This window comes from Centrocercus urophasianus, unplaced genomic scaffold, assembly GCF_019232065.1.
Source record: "Centrocercus urophasianus isolate 14NV4802_14NV808 unplaced genomic scaffold, USGS_Curo_1.0 seq_19, whole genome shotgun sequence".
Taxonomy (NCBI): domain Eukaryota; kingdom Metazoa; phylum Chordata; class Aves; order Galliformes; family Phasianidae; genus Centrocercus; species Centrocercus urophasianus.
The window spans coordinates 19,423,638-19,444,081 of NW_024884744.1; the positions used below are offsets into that span (position 1 = coordinate 19,423,638).

General features: G+C 43.4%; 1 protein-coding gene and 1 long non-coding RNA gene across 4 annotated transcripts; both read right to left on the bottom strand.

Moving 5' to 3' along the window:
- Positions 1-1,897: 1,897 nt before the first annotated feature.
- On the bottom strand, positions 1,898-20,072 carry TRA2B (transformer 2 beta homolog). Of its 3 annotated transcripts, XM_042820676.1 has the most exons (9): positions 19,979-20,072; positions 14,860-14,993; positions 10,818-10,980; positions 9,950-10,138; positions 8,511-8,626; positions 7,590-7,673; positions 4,084-4,146; positions 3,276-3,349; positions 1,898-2,296 (listed from the first exon to the last, which is right to left on the bottom strand). In XM_042820676.1, exons 1-9 carry the CDS (start codon positions 20,012-20,014, stop codon positions 2,286-2,288), a joined length of 870 nt encoding a protein of 289 aa, XP_042676610.1. In that variant the 5' UTR covers positions 20,015-20,072; the 3' UTR covers positions 1,898-2,285. The 3 variants fall into 3 exon arrangements, with proteins under 3 accessions (XP_042676610.1, XP_042676611.1, XP_042676612.1); XM_042820677.1 differs by lacking the exon at positions 1,898-2,296 and having other exon boundaries at positions 3,268-3,349; XM_042820678.1 differs by lacking the exons at positions 1,898-2,296; positions 3,276-3,349; positions 4,084-4,146 and adding an exon at positions 4,156-6,274.
- On the bottom strand, positions 15,330-19,849 carry LOC122161315. The gene is made up of 2 exons (XR_006169155.1): positions 19,786-19,849; positions 15,330-15,526 (listed from the first exon to the last, which is right to left on the bottom strand). It is a non-coding gene; the product is annotated as an uncharacterized LOC122161315 (long non-coding RNA).
- Positions 20,073-20,444: the final 372 nt, after the last annotated feature.

Genomic DNA, 20,444 nt, shown 5'->3' on the forward strand with positions numbered 1-20,444 from the left:
AGCAGCTCAAGTGTCAGCAGCAGGAAACACCCAGATAAGCAGCTCTTCTGATAGCAGTGCAGATGTATCCTGACCAGCTCTGGATGCATTGACCCTACTAGCATGGATTTAGGACTTCTGAGAACCACCAGGTGTAAGAGTGTGGGGTAGGAGTGGGAAGATGCCCTTCTGGCAGCAACAGGCCATCAGACAAATTCAGTTGCCAAGAAGCACACTGCAGATAGTGCAATCCTCATTTTACTAAAACATGAAAAAGCTTACCAGAGAACACCTATTCCTCACTGCATTCGTCAATCCCAGTTCCATGAGTCAAAGGATGTACAAGGTAGTGACTAATAAAACGTGGTCCAAAGAACAAACAGCTTCCCTGCTCCGCAAAGCAGAAAAGTCACACCATGCAGCAAATCCACCTTGAGGGGAAAAGCCCATTCTTGTGTCCTTAACCGCAACCCTAGAGATTGCACTGATCAGGAACAATGCACAGGGATTCAAGCTGCAATGGGTAAATGGCTGCATGCCATCTTCCAGCATGGAATGCTGCTACAGGTTTGAATAGATGTAGGCTGGGTTGGGGAGATTGTTACTAAAAATTAAAAATAATCAGTGCTAAAGATAATTCTTATAGATACAATAAAAACTGAAATAAAGAACAGAATACCTCAGTAGCTGTAGAAACTTCCCTTTGTGAGATGATTTGGCACACTGATGTCAGCATTCCTGGCCTCTGCAAAGATGCCACAGGTAGGGCTCATTTCTTCAGGCCCTAGAATACCATCTCTCCCTCACGCAGTGGCACTGAATGTGCTGAAGTTTGCTTCAGAGAGCAAAAGGGAAAAGCAAGTAAGATGGTATGCGGCCAGTCTTCTAAAAATCTAACAGATTCAGGGACAAATGACTGCCCCTGAAAAGAACTGGGGTGTAGCTCAGATCCTACATGGGTACGTAAGCACTTGTTAAATTAAAGCGTTTGGAAAGGGGATGGAAACAAGCTCACACCAATGCCTTACCACTCAAATCCCAACTGGTGATGGCCTTGGTGGCACTCTCTATTGCTGACAGCCAGCACAGCAGATCATACAACCATGATTTGTATTTTCTAAGTAAGAATGCACTAACAGGTTCCCAATCATCGATCCTTTCCCTCTGGTGCAACCTCATGGAAGAAACTCCACAGAAACCTCTGACTTGCTAGCACTAAACTGCACTTACTCCAGGCCTACTACAAGATACAGGCAGCTACGCTACTGGGATGGGGGCTGCTCCAGTTAGATGTAGTTCCACATTGTTCCCAAATCTTGCAAGTAATCTCCCTCTATGTGTATGATATTCATGAATCCTAGTAGGCAAAAATGGCACTTCTGACTGTTTTGAGTAGAAAATGGAAAGGAAAGCACTGAGTCATACTGCCTCCATCATTTTACCCACATATGCAGGTAAAGATGGACTTTCAAAAGGAAAAAAATCAACACAGTCTGTGTGTTCCTACATTGCCTTTCATAAGCGTGCAGCTATTTACTTCCCAGGAAACCCTCTCCCCCTTTTGAGCTCTCCTTAGAGGATTACATCTTACGTGGGATAAAGCATCTGCTAGCAGCTCACCCCCCCACCCAAAGCTCAGCAGCATTACCGTACGTTGCTAAGTTGTGCTGCTCCATGTGTACACCATCCCTGAGTGCTGCTCCTTCCTCCTGCTACTGTGCACGTTACACATGGACATCTCTACGCACTGGATTTACATACCTGAAGGTATCACAATTAGAAAACAATTACCCAACAACACAACCTTTGTGTGAACTTCACTAATGAACTTTGTGTCATAGGTTATGGAATATCGTGTACGTGTGGGAGTCTCTTTTCAACCCGTAACTTATACTTGTCAAAAGCACAGAGAAAAAAAAAAAATCAAACTTTTTTTATTTTATTTTTCACTTTTTGAAAGCACTTTACACAGGTTTTGATCTTTAGAATACCTTGGAATCAGTAGAAAAAAACTAACTGAACAGTTTGTTTTTACAATAGAAACCTTTCAGGAGTCAAAATTGAGACTAAAAAAATACATGCAAAACATACTCCTTTCAAAACACAACTTGGAACAAAGCACCAAACTACACAAATATGCAGAATGAAACAGCATCACAGAAGTATTCTTCATAAAAGGTGTAAAAGTCACCTATTCACTAGGCACTGTTCACTTGTTTAAACAGAAGAGACAATAAAAATATTGTCCACAAACTCGCAATTTCAACTCAAAGGCTGTAGCTAGAAATTCCTCTACATGTCATGCTTTAATAGCGACCTGAAAGAAAAAAAATACACAGGATTAGACTTCCAAACACTAGCAGATCTTCAAAGTTCTGATTTCACTTGCACACCTCCAGTCCGCATCAATTTCCTAAGTGCCCAATGATCTGCCTGTCAACGCTTAACATCAGCACTGTTCTGTAAGCCCAATCATGTCAGACACACAGGGCTGACATTTCAGCACACAGGATCTATGTGCCCTGTATCTGGGGCTGAAGCCAGTTTCCCCATGTATCAGTAAAAGCACTGTCATATCAGAGATACTTCTTACAAGATACTAGAAAGGTTCTGCAGTGAGCTTCACAAACATCTGTTATTTTAGGGAACGGAAATCACTCTTGCTGGAACTGTCAATACTCTGAGTATTCCCACCCCAAAGTCAGTATCAGTAAAAGCACAGTCCCACCTGTCTTCCTTTGGACACAGACTGTAAATATGAGAATGCTGAGAACACAGCACACTCATCCTAAGTGTATCCATTACGAGGGGAATATGCTAGGAATGCTATTGCATCTTTAACTTTCTGCCAAAATACAGCTTTATCTGTCATGCAAATAAGCTGCTTTGACAAAAGCACCATTTAGGTGCTGGCTTAAGTTAGCCTCCTCTTTTCCATGTTGCATCAGCAAATTTAGTCCCAATATCCAAACCTGTGAGTTCAGCTTTGCTGTTCTACACTTCACCAAACTCTCAACATGCTACAAACTGCTGCCCAATCTGAGTTCCCAAGAAAGAAGCACTACCAAGAAAGAAAAAAAAAAAAAAGCAGCATTACCTAGTTTATTTTGTTGCAATCTAAATATTTGCTCTACCCTCAAGGTTGCCACTTGCTCAATGTAACTTTAAAGGGAACTGTGATTCATAACGACATAAATACAACCACACTAAAGCCATTAGGGATGGGAAAGCTCAAAGGAAGAAGTTGAGGCGAAGTGGAAACGAGCTTTTGACACGAGAGCACTAGAATTACTTACGAGGTGAATAGGACCGAGATCTGGATCGAGATCTGTATCCCCCTCGGCTGTAATATGGGGATGGTGATCTCCTCCTGCAAAACAAGGCCACAGGAACAGCCCCTCTGTTAAACCCCGTGGTGATGAGTGGCAGCAGCTCTATGTAGATACTGTTATCTCAATCAATAGCGTACTGAGGAAAGCTAACGAGAGTATGAAGACCTGATCAATGCTTCTACTGGAGAAAAAGCAAACCTTTAATAAAACTCAAATAGTCTTTTTGTGAATAAAGGGCCAGATTGACATTACAATGGACTAGTAAAGGAAATAAGCTCTCCTACATTCACTAGGAGAATTCACATTCACATTTTACACATATGAGTTTTCCGTTTCAAGCCAAAAGCATCCCAAACACCCAAATCAAAAGCCCAATCACACTTTGAGTTTGAAATACTTGTCCGGATGAAGAATTCTGGGATACCTTTTCAATCCAACCACAAGTTTCTCAGTTCCTTACCTAGTTTCTCCAATCCCTTTAATAGTCATTCACAAAAACTATTCAGGACATTAACTTCTTGGCACAGACCACAAGTTTTTCTTGTGTAAAGCTGCACTAACCTGCCCCCATACTAACCTCACCCCTTCACATAATGAGGAAGCCTTTGAAATAAATTCCACTGCTCATCCAAGATTCTCAAGCATTCAACAGTAGCCCAGTTGCTCTTACTGCATTTGAAGATATCCTCAAACTCGATTCAAATATCCCAAAGATGCCACGCAGAAGAACGTTTCCATTTTTTACCGGACACCAAAAGCTTTCCTGGCATACCTGTAAAACTGATCTCTGTCCTGAACAGCTCTCCATCCTCCTCCTCCTCCTCCACCTCCTCCTCTGTGAAGACAGAAGCAGAACAGTTTTGAAAATTTAACAAAGAAGCTCACCATGCAAGTAAAAAACACGCTCAATCATATGATAAAGTGAAGAGAAGAAAACATTTGGTAGCTTAACTAGATAAATACTTTGTTACTTCCCTACTACCTTCATTTTTGATTCCTGGGTGTTAGCTGAACGCCAAATACTGAAAGTGGCAAGGTGCAGCTGCAGAGGTCTTGCACTCCGCTGGCCAATACTGTGTTTTACATCATACTCTTCAACAAGCAGTGATTTCAGAGCAGTATGAAGCCTCTGCTTTTAAAAGCATTCCCATTCTCAGATGCTTATCCATTCAAAGCATGCAATATTGTTAAGCCTTGAAATCAGATTGCTAAGGAAAGATGACCAAGGTGACACCACGGCTGAGGTAGACACCCTTAACACTTCATCACGCTTAAACAGGGCATCTCCAGAACTTCTTGTACAGAAGTCACCTGGAACTGAACAACAGGTTATAATACTTACACAATATTCAGTGGCTGATCTGCTACTTCCACAGATTTAGATATATAGCAAAGCATTACTGAATCAAGTTTGGATTATGGAGCAGGTGTGACTATCACAGCTCAAAAAGGCAGCAATCATACGACAGTCAAGAAAATCCACTACATTTCTAACCAACAAGTCTCCTATTTTACTTTTTCCCCCCAAAGCAAAGTTTCTCCATTTGGAAGATTAGGTAGTGTGCATTATTTTGCATCCCTATTTTGCAGGCTGAGTATTCCACAGCAACATGAGAAAAACTTTAGCATGATAACTCCATCCTGCATTGTATTTCCCTTCAAGTTTCACTGCACAGAAAGCAAATAAGGAAGAAAACGTAAAGTAATTATTGCTCATTGACTTTCTAGGGTTAAGCAGTACCGTGTAACACTTGCAATTCAGGATTTAGAATTTATTTACCCCATTTCCCTTATTCAAGGGAGAACCCACAGCTTATGCAACACTACTCTGCTCTCTCCTTCAAACAAGCAATACCTGCAGGATAATTACTAAGTATTTAAGTAGAAAAGACCATGGTATTTGTAAAGCAGACACGTGCAAACATCTGTGGCTTACTTTCAATCTTTTCGTATCTGCTTTACCTGCTATATCAGTATCTGAGAAGATATTAGAAAGGTTCTGCAGTGAGCTTCACAAAGATTTGTTATTTTAGGGAACGGAAATCACTCCTGCAGAACTGTCAATACTCTGAGTATTTCCACCCCAAAGCCCTGAATATCACATGACAGACACAGAATGGGAGAGCACGCAGGAAGGTCAGAACATCGCCAGGAGCACAACTGCCTGCAAGAGCTGAACCAACGTGGCTATGAATTCTGCTAGCACTAAAACCAGCACCAACTGAAGCAGTTCACTTCTTGCAGGCCTGCTTTTCTTCCCCTAATTCACGTACTCTTCTTTGTACACAGTCAATCTCAGTCTCTGCATCTATTCTCAGTAGTATGCTCTCAGAAGGGAAAAAATTCAAACTTCTGATAATGTTTTACAAAAAGATCTGAGCCACAGTTCACCATGAGGAACCACAAGGAGTAAAGACATGTTATACCATAATCTAAAGTGAGGAATCTAAAGGAGGAGTAAGTTACAACTGGGAAAAAAAAAAAAAAAAAGTACAGCCAGAAAACCTTGATAAATCCTTCGTAAAAGGAGATCTGTACCACGAGCAAGTTCAAGAAACTGACAACATAAAACTATTATCAAACATTCTATAGCCCTGTTTTTTGCTGGTCTCTGTATGCTTTTGGCATTTTTGTAAGTTTATCACAATTCCCCCCAGAAGGAAGAATGAAAAAAATGGGAGAAACAGACTTCTCTGTTCCCCAACATTTCTGGGAGCTGCTTCAGTTGTTTTGCCTGCTAGCTTTCATTTCATTATCTTCAGGACATTAAGCAAGATGAGGATAATTGTCAATTTTTTGTACCTTGTGCAGAATGCTTGGTCAAAGAGCTACTTTTGGGTCTCGTCTACTTCATGTGGAAGCTTATGTACAATTGCTGGCAAGATGAAAACCAATACATCTTTGTCCTTGTAGCAGCTTAACCTTGATAACAGGCATGCATTTCTCCAGGATGTTCAAAGCCACTGACGTAGCACGGAAATGGATTGTTAAAGGCAGAAAATACTCTTTCCCAGAACTATGAGCAAAGCACTCATGTCTCCAGCATTCACTGTCATGATGCAGAGGCACCTTGATCCTCCCCCTGGCCCCTGCAGTGCAGAAGCACAGCTAGGCAGGGAAGAGAGAAACAGACCAAATCCACAATGACAGGCTGGGAAAAACAAGTGTTTGCGAGCAGTAGGAAAGAGGAGACGGCTGTCCTCAGTGACATACGAATGTCCTCAGGACCATACAAATGTAAACACAGAACATTTTCTTCTACATCCAGAAGAGCACACTGCAAGGATTTAGATTGTTCATTGTCTGTGAGCTATAAGAGAACGTAATTCAAACTCGTGCTTCTCCAAACATTGTCATCAAGCAACCGTCACAGATGTACCCAGTGCTGATGCATTAAAGCACAGCAAACAACGCGGAACGGCTCTATGATTCTGCAACCAAAGGTACATTGGGCAATTAGATAAAAAAATGAAGTGTCATCTTCGTGCCCAATTTGACGTGTCTGAGTCAAATTCTAGGAATTTCACATGACACAACTCCTCCTGTGTTCCGTAATAGAGAACACAGAATATAAAGCCAGCTGTGTCACCAAAACCAATTAAGTGCCAACCAAGTTTTCAACAGATTTTCTATCAACTTTACTAGCCCCCCAGCAATCTATGTTGCCACCTGGAAATTCAGCACTATCAGGGAAGTTAACCACTGTACTATTGAAAACCCAAGACTGCAGACAGAAATAAGAAGCCCAAGTGCCTGCAGTAGAACATCTTCATCCGAGCTGATAACAGTATGCTAAAAAAAGCCTTGCCAAACAAACTTCCAGTACAGAACAAGCAATCCTGTAAGATCTGATTCTTTGCTTTGGCAACATTTGAGATGTCATAATTGTTCATAGGGGATAATGGTGAGTACTGAAGCATCCTACCCATTGTCATTCAAAAACTAATTTAAATTTGGCATTAAAATGCAAACTCAAGTATCAGATCAGCACCTGTATTCCCATCATTTTAACGATGGAAAAGGAAAAAAAAAACAGCATTTAAAAAAAAATGTGAGTGCAGAGAACGGTACTTTGTTTTCCATAAATTAAAAAAAGCAATGCAGAACAAACCACGCTCAAGTTAAACAGCACAAAGCATTTCTCATATCTGAACAACCTCATTTGTACTGACCAGCCATTTTTGTACCGAGATCCCACAATTGGAATGAGCACAGATATCGTGGCACACCGTGGCAGAATGGAGGTGAAGCAGTTCAGCACTACAGCCGTTGCCTCACCTGTATGACCTGCTGTAATAGTCACGATCGTCGTACCCTCTGTCATATCCCCTGTCATAGTAATCCCGCCGCCGGGAGCTGCCGCTGCAAGTGACAACAGAGAATTTCACTTAATAACGAATCAATCAATTCTGTTTGCAATGCAGTCAGTCAAGCATGTGTCATTTTAAATGACTTCAGTCACTGGCCCCCATTCTCACAGTTGAAGTGACGGTGTGAGTGCTTCCCAGTGCTGTGGATGGAAACAGAACTACGTAACAGCGCTGTTTAAAATGCTGCATCTTTAAAGCAGCTACTTTCCTCTTTGTTCTGAAACCTCTCAACGTTTTAAGGCAGGCACACAAGGAATTCTATGTGCCTGCACCAACTCCTCATTCACTTCTAACTCCCAGGAAGCTTTTGGAACAATTTCTCCATTAAAAAAGATAAACTTAGAGCCTCAATACAACACCAATACACAGCCAACAGCACTGTAAGCAGAAAATCTCGGGAAAACAACTGAAAGATTACTTGGGAAAACAACTCACATTGCTGGTAACTTTGTCAAATGTTTACACTATGGATAGGGCAAACTGCAGCAGAGCTGCACAGTAGTATTTGTTGAGGGACACTTGGAAAACTAGAGCTTGCAAAGCCACTGGTATTTGAGAGCACACAGGGAAACACCCACCATTCAGAAACAACATGAAATAATTTAGAAATTCTCCAAAATTCTTACTGCAGGCTTAAATGTACAGACAACTTATGTTTGGACTTCTTAACTAGTGGACACAAGTTTCTGCTTACTGTAACCTAGACTGACTTCAGATCAGCCACTGACAAATTGTTTTGCTGCTGTTATTTTGTTTTTTAGAATACAGGATATGATGTATCCTGACCCTTACACTTCCAGGGGAAAAAAAAGCCACAGTAGTAACTTACTAAGTGGGTCTTCCCATGTAGATTCCAGGGGTAGGTGTGTGAGGTCTTTTTGTTATGGAAAAGTCTACCCGGATTCTTCTTCCATCCAACTCCATTCCATTGGCACGTTCCTTAGCCTAGGCACAGATAAAATACAGTTAGCTGGAGGGATGAACTTTACTACCTACACAAATTCCTAACCACTGCTTGGAATATTAAGAAAAGCCCTAAAAAAATCTCAGTTAAGGCAGTTCTAAATTTCGCTTATGCCTCACATTTATCTGAGCCTAAAAGCTAAGACATCCTAGGCTACGTGGCTATAAGCTTCAGTAATTACTTAAACATGACTTATATTGTGTGAAGTGTCTGTGAGGAACATAATTTACCACTTGTTTCACTGTTTCTGATATGATCAAGAAGAGCCTTTGAAAATGCTTCTACGAGGAATCTTAGCTGCTCCAACACGGAACTTCACACACAGCACAGAAGCCCCCACTGCTCCAAAAGACAACCTCAAACCCTGCCCTAACCTTGAATACAGTAATAACTGAATCATAAGCAGATACTCAACAAAATATTTGAAATAGTTTTTGTTTTTCCTGCCATGTAGGACAGCTGACATTCAAAGCTTCAGTTTACCATGGAAGTCTTATGCCAAATTTCAGGGGGGAAAAAAATAGCCACTCAGATGGTACAAAGTGGAATTTACGCACAAGATAAGCCTAATCGAAGGCCCTACCCAGGGCAGGTCTGAGGGCAGACTTATACACTTAGCAAGCTCCTTTCCCTGATCATTCTGTAGCAATTGTAAGCATATATTCAGTAATTTGTTGTTCAGCAGAGACATCATTTCAATACAAAGCCTGTCTGGCCTTTTACTGTTAGGTGAAATTTTCTCCCCTTTACAACTGAAGCACTAGAAGCAAGCAGAATGCATGTTAATGCCTTCCTAGGGCACCTGAGCATTTGAGAACACTGAAATACCAGTCTGGGGTACTCTTAACATTAAACAGAAGATCACATATGGAATTTTGGAAGAACACAATTAAGAGAAAAGAGAGCACATGTGTTTCTATTTTCCTTTTCTTGTTGGCACAGTTCACACTACAGTAGGTTGATGTTTGCTTCTGTGAATTATACAAGCCAGTCCACACAGACACCAGAATCATAGCCTTGCACTATTTCCTCTAATACAAAGGATGCCTCTTTTGAGCAAACACTGACATTTTATCATGAGGTCTGAAGTACATTTTTGGCTCTGAGAATGCAGGGAAGATACCGTTGCATTAGCTTGCGTTATGCTTATTTCATCTAGTGAAAGCAATTAACACAAGAGGTTCCTGTGTCACATTTTAAGGACAAGCAGTGAGTTACCCAGGCTACATCCTGGTATAAAACATACATCCCAGCAACCAAAAACACAGCAAACATCCCACACAGTCCATGCCACAGCAACTTACCTCCTTAGCATCCTCAACGTTCTCAAAGTACACAAATGCAAATCCCCTTGAACGTCGAGACTGCTGATCGTACACAATGGAAACATCAGCAATTGGACCATACTTGGAGAAAACTTCCCTCAGATCTCGTTCTGTGGTGTACAAGCTCAACCCAAACACACCAAGACAACAGTTTGGATCAGGATTTGCCTAAAGGAAGAGAGAGGCATCAGAATAAACACCTGTGTTTGCTACACCAGGAATAGCACAAGTTTGTATTTGTCAGAGCTTCAACAAAAACACACTGCTGAGACCACAGCCGGGTCAAATTGAAGGAGACACTTCTATTCTAATCAATCCTACAGACATAAATCCTTCTCTCATAGAAATACTTTGTATTTCTGGAAGCCCTGTACCAACCATAGAGGCAGCACACACAAAAAAATACTGTCTTTGCTCCAAAGACATGCTGGTGACTGCTGAATGTGGATACAGAGAGGCATGGATCACATCATACATTTTAGCCATTGCTTCCTCGCCAGCTTTAGCTGGAATCCCACTGCTCTCAGTCACCCGAGATTCAACAGCTTTCTAGTTGCTTTACAAGCTCTTACTTAATGAACCACTAAGCCAGCTTTAAATTAAATGTTTTAGTTTTCCAGACTTTCTAGATCTAGGGAAGACAAATGCCTCTCCCTCCTAATCCTACCTCTGCCCTCACTGCATCCATCTGCTCGTTTACTACAGCAGGCACACCAACATCAGCCTGCACTGCCAGCACTCATCTTTCAAACACACCTCAGCAGGTTGCATTCCACAGAAAAGGAAGACGAACGAACGCACGGATTTGAAGATACGCAGCAGTCATCTGCATGTAGAGCACACGTACCCTGTTCCCAATGTGGCGCCTGCGAGTAGACATGGGGGAATGGCTGTGACTGTGCCGCCGCCGGTAATCGCGACTGTACGACCTACTTCTGGACCTCCTGTGAGAGCGGGAACGAGAGCGTGACCTGGTGTAGTGCCTGCGGGAACTCCTCCGGGATCTAGATCTGAGGAAAAAAGAAGAGGGACAGTGTTTTTCTTCCAGAACCCCGCAAAAGTACCTCAGAGAGTCATAAGCAGAAGTCTGAACAAATACATTTTAAGAACCTGTGGTGGCACGTGATTAAGCTACAATCAATTGAGTCATTAATCTCAAGGACCGATCTCTTGGTCTTAACGTATTACTGAAAAAGAGGGGCTTCAACATTTTGGCTGGCTTTCGATTCCTCAAAAAGCTTTGAACTTGCTTTGCCCAGAACATTCACAGCACTTACAGCAGTATTTAAGTAAAAATAAAATAGCTGAAAATTCTCTCCAAAAGACTTAGTAGAAAGAAGGAACAGGAATTAACAGCAAAGGTGACTGTCACATGCACAACTGGAGAGGTGCACACTTCTGCTCACTCTAGCACTCAGAATAGCACTGCCTTCAATGACACAGATAGACAAATATTTCTTCTAAAGAGTTCATAATGACAAACACAGGAATCTGCAACACGCCCCCAAAACAGAGCTTAACAGGACTGAAGAAGTTAAGTGGTAGTGCACTTATTTACCTTTTACTGTTTTAACAGTTATTTAACATCAGCTGTTCGTACATGCTTACATGTTCACTTTTCAAGTGTATTTAGGCAGAGGTGCAACTGCTCACAAATTTCAGCCTGCTTCTACTTAGAAGTGTTTACTGACAGCACCAGCTCCATGAGGCCAATGAACACTCCAATTCCTCCAACTAAGCCCTCAGCTCTCCCAGTGCAGACAGCCCTGCCTGAACAGCTAGGCAGGCGCTGGAGCAGCTACACCCAAGTGTGGTGTGCTGTTTGCAGTCACTGAATGACCTGCATTCCATGCAGCTACAAAGAAAATGTCTGCAAGACTAAGAAGTGCACTGAACAGTTTAATATCCAAAGGTCCTTAGCCATAAGTTACTCATCTTCATGCTCTTATTTGGGCCTGAACGCTCTTCCCCTTTTGTGGAAGCCGACTGAGCCCAGAAGCCACTGCTGCAGGACTCGGTGTCACACAGTAGCCCAAACACTGCCCTGGGACAAACGATGCTCTTGATCCAAGCCAGTTTTTACTCCCTCCTGAGCATTTAACAGCTTCATCCACTATCAGGTTTTGTCACCAGTTAAGCATCTGTCTTTGACCTGTTCAGAAGTGAGCCCAGCAAGTCTTGCCTTCCCCAGCTTGAAGAATACATACACTTCCAGAAGAAATGACTTCAGCATGTCCCATTACAACACTTAGGTATGCACAGAGAACAAGTAATTGGGAAGGTGGGTGGGGTATAAGAACAAAATATTGAAAGAAACAGAAGAGGGAACCTCCCGGAGGCAGGGAAGATTGTATAAAAAGACAATGAAATAATAAAATGAGAAACTCAGCATGTGCACACAGCGACATCTCAGCCTCTGGTACAGGAAGCCTGAAGACAAACACAGAATCGATGTTCCACATTCCAGAAAGCACCCACTACAATGAACAAAAGCTAGACCCTTCTAAGCTAGATAAACCACTGAGAGAACAAGGCTTATTTTAAATAGGCACTGGTCATATTGCTGTCTTAAATGCTAAACACTACTGCCATTTTTCTCCTCTGCTGCAAAACCATCACAGCTGAAAGCCATGTTCCTTCATCAAGGATTGCTTAGACATTACAAAGAACCAGGCAAAGACAACAAGCCTGGGCAGAATACCTCTTGTTTCTGCTGATGAAAACTTCAAGAAAAACAGCTTTGGATTTTTCAAATCAAAAGTATCCACAGCCCAAAGGACAAACATGCAAAGACACAGATTTGGTCCTAAGAGAAGTTCACATTTATAAAGCTAGCAGCTCAAAAATATATTTGCAACAGAAACAAGCACACACTATGAAAGACTTCACAATGCTCTCTCTGGTGAGAGCCAGAGCTCATGACAGTGATGGCACTTCAAATCAAGATTTGAGGATACTGGTTCTGCATACAATTCACAATTCTGCTAACCAACCATCTTAGGCTTACAAGATCCTTTTGTTATTTCCAGCTGTAGGTATTTTCAGGACAGCTGTTAAATGCTCAGGAAGCTGTGGCAGTCATAAGCACTCACTGTTGTTCATCAAAAAGAAGTCAGATGCCATGGTACAATTTGAAAGGTTCCTTGCAAATGGAAATATTTGCATGGTTACTTTAAAAACTGTATCACAGCAGCAAGACTTGGAAGGCCTAGTTCTTGTGTTTGCCTCTAGCAGCATTTCAAACTATGTGAGGCTGCATTCCTACATGGCATTGAGGTTATTCTGCAAGCGAAAAGCAGCGCTTCAAAGACTAAGGAAGCCCAAGGGGTTACTATGGTGCAGAAGAACATGCTGGGCTGGGTCTTGACTTGCTTGCCACTCTAAAAGGTTCCTCAAGGAAGCTGTGTGGTCTCTACCCACAGAGCCTTTAAAAGCCCAACTGTATGAAGTTCCAAGAACACCATCCAAACCCAGAGGAGTCTGTCTGAAACAGAAGTTTGGACAGGACCTCTCCTGAGCCATCCTCCAATCCCATCACTACTGGCAACACCAAGTATTCATTCCTTCAGCTTCACATTTCTGTTCTTGCACTACAGGTTAAGTGTATGATTTGACAGTTGTGTCTGACTGAAATATACAGCAAAAACAACCTCGTTCCTCTGCTGTCAACATTCTTGAGAAGGTATTTACCTTGCCATTAAAGTCTTTCAGATTGTTCATTCTATCCTTACAATCCAGCCTAAGCACAGTATATACATCATCATTTTCCATCGGGGGTGACTGCGTGATGTCTTCCAGAAATGTTATCCCTCCCACACCCTGACCCTGAGGCTCTGGTAAACCTAATTCAGAGCTTACACACAAAAACACATTGTGAACAGCTCAGCTGGAAACGCTACCACTGAAACCCAAGCTTTTGTTTGTTTTTCTCCTCTGAATGCTTACAAATGACTGAAGGTACCATCAATACATTCATCCTGCACTCGGCACTGAATTCTCTAGACTCTTCAGAAAATAATGCCATTCACCCTTCTGCAGGCTTTGTAGCCTCTTCATCCTTACTTTTTAATTATGTACCCTCTGCACAACACCCATGGTGAGCCCAATGCCAAGTGGGCAGTCCTGACGTTTACTGCCTTATTTTTGGACCATGGGCATATTTTGTGTCTCAGTAAGAAGTCTGTTAGTGGTTTCAAGGGGGATGCTGTCACTGCCTGCAGCCTGCTTAGCAGATAAGTCAAAGGACTGGTAACCCAGTCCTAGAAGCATTTTCATGCATTCAATTCCAGAACAAATAACAAAGTTACTTTCTCCACACCTTTTTTGGAAGCTTAGGAAGCTGCCCAATCTTTAGAGCTCTTCAGATAATTTCAAGTTCAATAAGAACATGTTTAAATGCTAAGACAGGTCAGTTCTGTTTTTTATTATACTTATCTGCTTCTTTCTCAGAGAACGAATCAGCAATTATTCTAAAACATCAGTGCTTCCAGTGAAGAACAGCGTCACCTAACACATAAGATGTGGTGACATGTCAGTTTCTTCCAGTGAAGAGGAAAATAAAACCCGGAGCTCCTGGAGCATCAGGCTCAGAAGCTAGCCACTGTTCGCAGAGAAACTTCAGAGGCAGGCCAACTACAAACCAGACCAGCAGAGATACAGGCCTACAAAGCAGAATGCTTCTCAAAAAGGGCTGCAACAAGATCTAACTTGATCATTCGGCTTTCTAATTCTGAAACCACACAAGCCTCTTTGCGTATGCACCATCACCAATGACCCTCGGTAACAGAACTGGGCTGCAGTGCACTTCAGTTCACCTCTGACACAGTAATCCATAATAATCCAAAGACATCTGACTCGCCAAGAGGAGGAAGAGGTAAAAAGGAACTCACCTGGATTCAGACCTGGATCTAGACTTTGACCTGGAACGCCTTGAATCCTCCTTAGATCGAGATCTTGCAGGGGTGTGCCTCCCCGACTTGCCAGACCCATGAGCACTTCCGCTTCTGGAAGCAGAACGGGATTCCTGCACGCAGATATTGAAAGCCTAATTTGTACACAAGTTCTGGTTTACCTACGGTCTGTAAACAAGCTCCAGTGAAATAAATGGTAAAAATTCATATCTATGTGTCCGGGCAGTTGGCATTAGAACTGCCTAGATTTTTAAGAAGTTCTTCCCTGGTAGACACTTCTTTACCCTGCATGTACTTTTGCTATTAAACAGATAATGCATGCATGTTTAGCAAAATATACAGGGACACATAAACAGACTAGTAATTACTTAGCGTAGTGCTTTCAGATTCCAGATTACTTCTTATCTTAACTTCATTTTTATTCCTTTTCTTCATTCTTCCGTTTCAAATTCTGACTTCTTTCATCTTCCCCACTTCACACAAATTGCTCAATATTCTACAAGTGGGACTTCTGGTCTGATAATTAGCATGCATTCACTTTCTTTTTTTTCAAATTTCAGCTTCACTTATTCCTGAGCTTCAAATAATTCTCATTTATAAAACTTGTCAAATGGCGACTTCCGCATTTTCCTTCTTCAACATTAACCTTAATAGAAAAAGAACAGGATGAAGAATATTTAAAAACTCCAGGATAAAATCTAGTGCCAAAACTGAAACTAGAAAAAAAAATGTTCTGGACTTTTACTACATATGCAGAATCATATCTACCACTTCCCTATTATTTTATAGACAATTTCAGTTTAAGCTTAGCGCTACGTAACTAAATTTGCTATTTATGCCTATATTTAACAGCAAATGCACCACAGATCAACTAGCGACCTACTGATCAATGCCAGCACGAGCAAACTCCCATACTTGGTACTTTATGAACCACGTACTTAAAAAAGTGCCTGAAGTCAAGTTAAGCCCCTGCTGCAGCCAGAGATGCCTCAAAGTAGAAGAATGCAGAAAGCAGTGCAGTTCCTCTTTCAGCCACTTCCTTCCACAACCCTGTTGCTTTCTGGGAGGTGCTTACAGGCCGTAAGCCTGTGGGAGTGCTCCCAGCTCGCTGTGCCGCCTGCCTGCACCGGTTACACACACAGGCCTCACGCCTCCAAATGGGGGTTTTCCAGAGTGAAAACAGACTTCTGTGCAACAAAGCAACACACTCACATGCTGCCCTGCAAGAATATCCCTCCTGCTCTATTATTTACATGCACTCTGCTTTGGTAACAATCTGAGCTAATTAGGGCTTTCAGACATGTTATTTCTTTCCAAATCAGACAGGATTTGTTCAAAAACATTCGATCTATCTCTAACATCTCTTAAATCTCAGCACTCAACTTAGAGGGCACTCTGTATCATTCACAAAATCATTCGCTAAACCAATGTTTAAGTGCACTTAAGCTGCTTCCATGTGACTTACAACAGAGATCTGCTATTCACAATTGCCTACTGTAAAATAACAGTTCAGAGAGAAGGAACTTGCAGCGTGAAGCAGAGTTTTAATTAGTTAATACTAAGAGCAATAGAAAGAAAGCAAAGTTAGTCAAAGCCATGTTCTTCTTTGCCAAAACAATTAAGGTGTTTTAAGCCATTGCCACCATACTCAGCAAGTCTGTGAAAGGCAGTGGAAATACTGAGGCCTGAATTACAAATTAGTTTACCCTAAACCTGCTATTTCCTTCAAAAGAAAAAGCCCACGTAGATGAGTTCTGAGCAAATGTAAAAGAAGAGAGTTGGAAAAAGATTTGAAGAAGGGATTACACACAAAGAAACAACAATTAAGGCCGTTCTTCCTTTGAGGGAATCAACTACTCGCTGAACATAACCCTCTCGACAGACTTCAGCTAGGCAGAAGGAGCAATGCACAGAGACAGAAGGGCTCAGACTGACAGGACAAGAAATGCTCACTGCTGTGGGAGGAAGGCAGCAAGGAGCACCACGCACAGCGGCACCCCCACACCCTTCTGAGGATTTTTGGAAGCCATTAAGCTTTGAAGAAATACAGTAGGAAAGTGCTATTAGCATAAGCTAATGGCTGATGTCTTCATCTGCAAGCCCCAAACTTTATACTCCATTGTGTGACCCGCTGAAGGTCCACATAAGTTTGTCCCACTGCTCACTGATATTGGGATATCCACTACTTTTAGTCTTAACACAGTGCCTTCTTTTCCTTTTTGCTCCTTTGTGAATTTCAAGCTTAAAAAAAAAAAAAAAAAAAGCATCAGGCTCACACCATGGGGAAAAAGAAAATATAGCAGGCACTATTGTTCCTGCCATATTCAAGTACTTCTGGTAAGCAAATCAAAGCTGATGCTCCTTACTGAAAAGCTACTGTTTCTAATCCTGAAAAGCTGAAGCACAGACAAAATCACCACAGGCAGAAGCAGCTGCAAGGTATGCACCAGAACTGTGTTAGATCTCTACTTCCCAATCCAATTTTTCCTCACACTGTAGAACTGTAGATTTGTCTTACAACTTAAATAGTCAGTATTACTGGTACTATTTATACTAAAGCCTTACCAACTCAGGCGTTTCCACTCGTTCTCCTGAAGGAAGGCATACAACCCACCACTGTGCATTACCAAATCTGACTGCAGACTGATCCAAGGTGTCAGGGTGCCAGTTTCACACACGCTCAGCCATGCTATTCCCAAATTTACCAATGGAAAAAAAAAAAAAAAAAAAAAAAAAAAGCAAAAAAAAAACCAAGAAAAAAGCTTCTGCTTGTCCTTTTGAGGCACAGGATCAACTGATCACTCAGTACTGAGAAAAGCCCCTCAGCAAAAAAAAGCCAAATTACTTTCTGACAGCTCAGGATACTGCACTGCCTACCAGGAGATGTGGCCTGAAGCTGGGGGAGGAGGCACAAAGCATGACCTACCTTGGTGGCATTGTGTGACCACACTGCTTCTAACCTTCCCAGACTATCAATTAATTCACAAGGTGAATAGCTATCTGCAGGCTGCAAACATGCAGGGGGCAGAGGAAGCAAGACTTTCTGGCAACCAGCCTTTTCTCCAGCCCTACTTAGCTACACACACTCTACTGAGCACAGTGAATGAAAACAAAAGCATCTTCAGAAACAGCCATAGTTGGTTATGGTGTGCTGCCAATATTCCGGTGCTTGAAGCCATGTATCACTGAATAAGTTATCATTTCTTAGCTTTAAAGTTTCTAGAGTTTAATTTCATCACGAAGCATAAGCTGAGAAAGAGTTTGACTGCAAACATTCAGAAAACAAAAACTATGGCATAAGACAGTTTAAGTTCCTGCTGCCTCCAAAACAGCAAGTGCCATTACTTGTGGAAGCACCCAGTACTGCTTCTTCATCCCCAGAACTGACAGAGTATTCACGGCTACCTCATACAGCTGGAAATGGAATCAGACAAATTCAGCTCATCCGGTTCCCAGATCTGACTGTACAAACACTGCTACAAGGGAGAAAGCAGATACACACCTCTTGACAGCAGCATGGACTTGCAACAGCTTAACAGACAGCTGTAAAGTCATACCCTCGGTTATACATCCAAGCAGAGTTCCTACTCTGCAAGTAAATTTTGGTGCTTGCAGCATAAGGAAACAGAAGGCTACCAACTAAAACAGAAGTTTTGGTTATTCAAACAAACACACTAACCAACATTGGTAGTAACACTCAAAAAGCCACTCCCTCACCTACTCTAGAATAGCAAGCTTCTAACTAAATGGCTGCATCTTTTAGTTTTACAAACAACTGCATACAACTTACCTATGAGTCAAAGCTCAGTTACAGAGGAATAACATTCTTCTAAACATGCTCTAGTCAGTTGCAACTTACTTTAAACCTTGTTCACGATGAAGATGGTCTGTCCATTACTTTTTTTTTAAATAAAAGTACACAAATACAAAAACAGACATACTCTACAAAATTATGTTTCAAGAAGGCTCTACAATAAGGTCTTAATGTTTCCTACCATTCTAACAAAAGAAAAAAAGCTCTATGCAGGTTAGCCTGACAAGTTTCTCTAAAGTTAAACTACTGTCTTAAACTGGTTTTGCGCCTGACTTGCACAACTGCAATTAAATCTACTTAAACTAACATGCAGAAATCCCTGGGTACATGAGATGCAATGCTCACTAATGGGAAACACACCTGGGATGAGAATGGCATGAACTGCGAAGAAAAGAGCACTGAGGGCAGAACAAGTCTATTCCTTAACACCAGTTTTCAGTATCCAATTCCATCCAGCGTTTTCTAGCCTCCAAGGATGACAATTTTCTGACCTACCCTACCCTGAAATAGTAACACTCACATCCTACCAAGCTTTGCTGTAGCAAAAAGGCCATTTTCAAAGAAAGATACAAGACATTGCAGTTTCCCTCCCCCCTCAGTTTTATTACGTTTCAATTCTTTTGACCCCTGCAGTGAAGGTTTAAACTCCGAGCTCCCTACCAGCCCCACAATTCCTCGCTCTGCAAGTTAAAAACTGACGCTGAGACAAGCAAAACACGGCAGTAAGGGCTACAGACCTCGGAGATTAAAGGAGAAACGCCTGCAGTAGAAAACCTCCCCCCAGAAGCGGATGGCGATACAGTTTTGAGGGAGGATAACAAAGCACAAAGAGGCGGCTGGGTTCCTCCTCAGCTCCGCCGCTCCCCTTCCCCACCCCAAGCCCCCGAGCCCCCACAGCCGCCCCGTGCCCCGAGGGGCCGCCTTCCACCGGAGCGGCAGCCCGCGGACAGCCGCAGCACGGAGAAGGCCGCCCCGCAGCGCCGGGCCCGGCCCGCGCCGCCCGCCCTCGGCCATTTTGTCCCTCTCGGCGCTCCCGGTCACCAGCCCAAGATGGCGCCGGGCCGCCTCACCGCCCCGCCGCGCGCCCCCACCTCCTTTCCCGCCGCCATCTTCCCGCGTCGAGCCCGGCCCCGGCCCTCCTCAGCGGCCTCCTCGCCGCCGCCGCCCCTCCCGCTCCGCCCCGACGGCGACGCGGGGGCGGCCGCTCCACCCGCCCGGAGCCGGAGGAAGTGTGCGTGTGAGGGGAGGGGCGGCCGGGCCGCGCGCTCAGGCTCCGAGTATTACCCGCTCGCCGTAGTTCTGCTCCCCGCTGTCGCTCATCGTCCCGCCGCGCCACTCCCCGCCACCGCCGCGCCGACCCGACCCGACCGTCCCCGGCGCCAGCGCTCTCCGCAGAGGAAGTGACGTGTGCCGCTCGCCGCGGACCCCGTCCGTCCCGCCGCCCGCCTTCAGCGCGAGCCCCGCCCAACGGCCGCGAAAAGACCCGCCCTGCGCCGAGGCCGTGAGGAGAAGCCCCACCCTCACTCTTCCCGCCTGAGGAGAAGCCCCGCCCCTCACACCTCCCGCCTTGCGGAGAAGCCCCGCCCCCGAGTCATGGCGGGCATCTCATCCCTGCCCGTGCTTAGGGCACGGTGCCCCCGCAGCCTCCGGCGCTGCTCCTCTGTTTCCGCACCAGGACAAGCGGTGCTCGCCACCTGCAGTGCTGCCAGAGCCCCGAGATGGCACTGCCTTAGGGCTCCCCAGCTCACCT

Excerpts from the sequence above, each read along its gene's own strand:
- TRA2B (XM_042820676.1), bottom strand. The coding sequence starts at position 20,014 with ATGAGCGACAGCGGGGAGCAGAACTACGGCGAGCGG. Across the intron at positions 8,627-9,949 it reads ACGTTGAGGATGCTAAGGAG|GCTAAGGAACGTGCCAATGG; the intron begins GTAAGTTGCTGT and ends ATCTGTGCCTAG. Across the intron at positions 3,350-4,083 it reads GACAGAGATCAGTTTTACAG|GAGGAGATCACCATCCCCAT; the intron begins GTATGCCAGGAA and ends CTTGTTTTGCAG.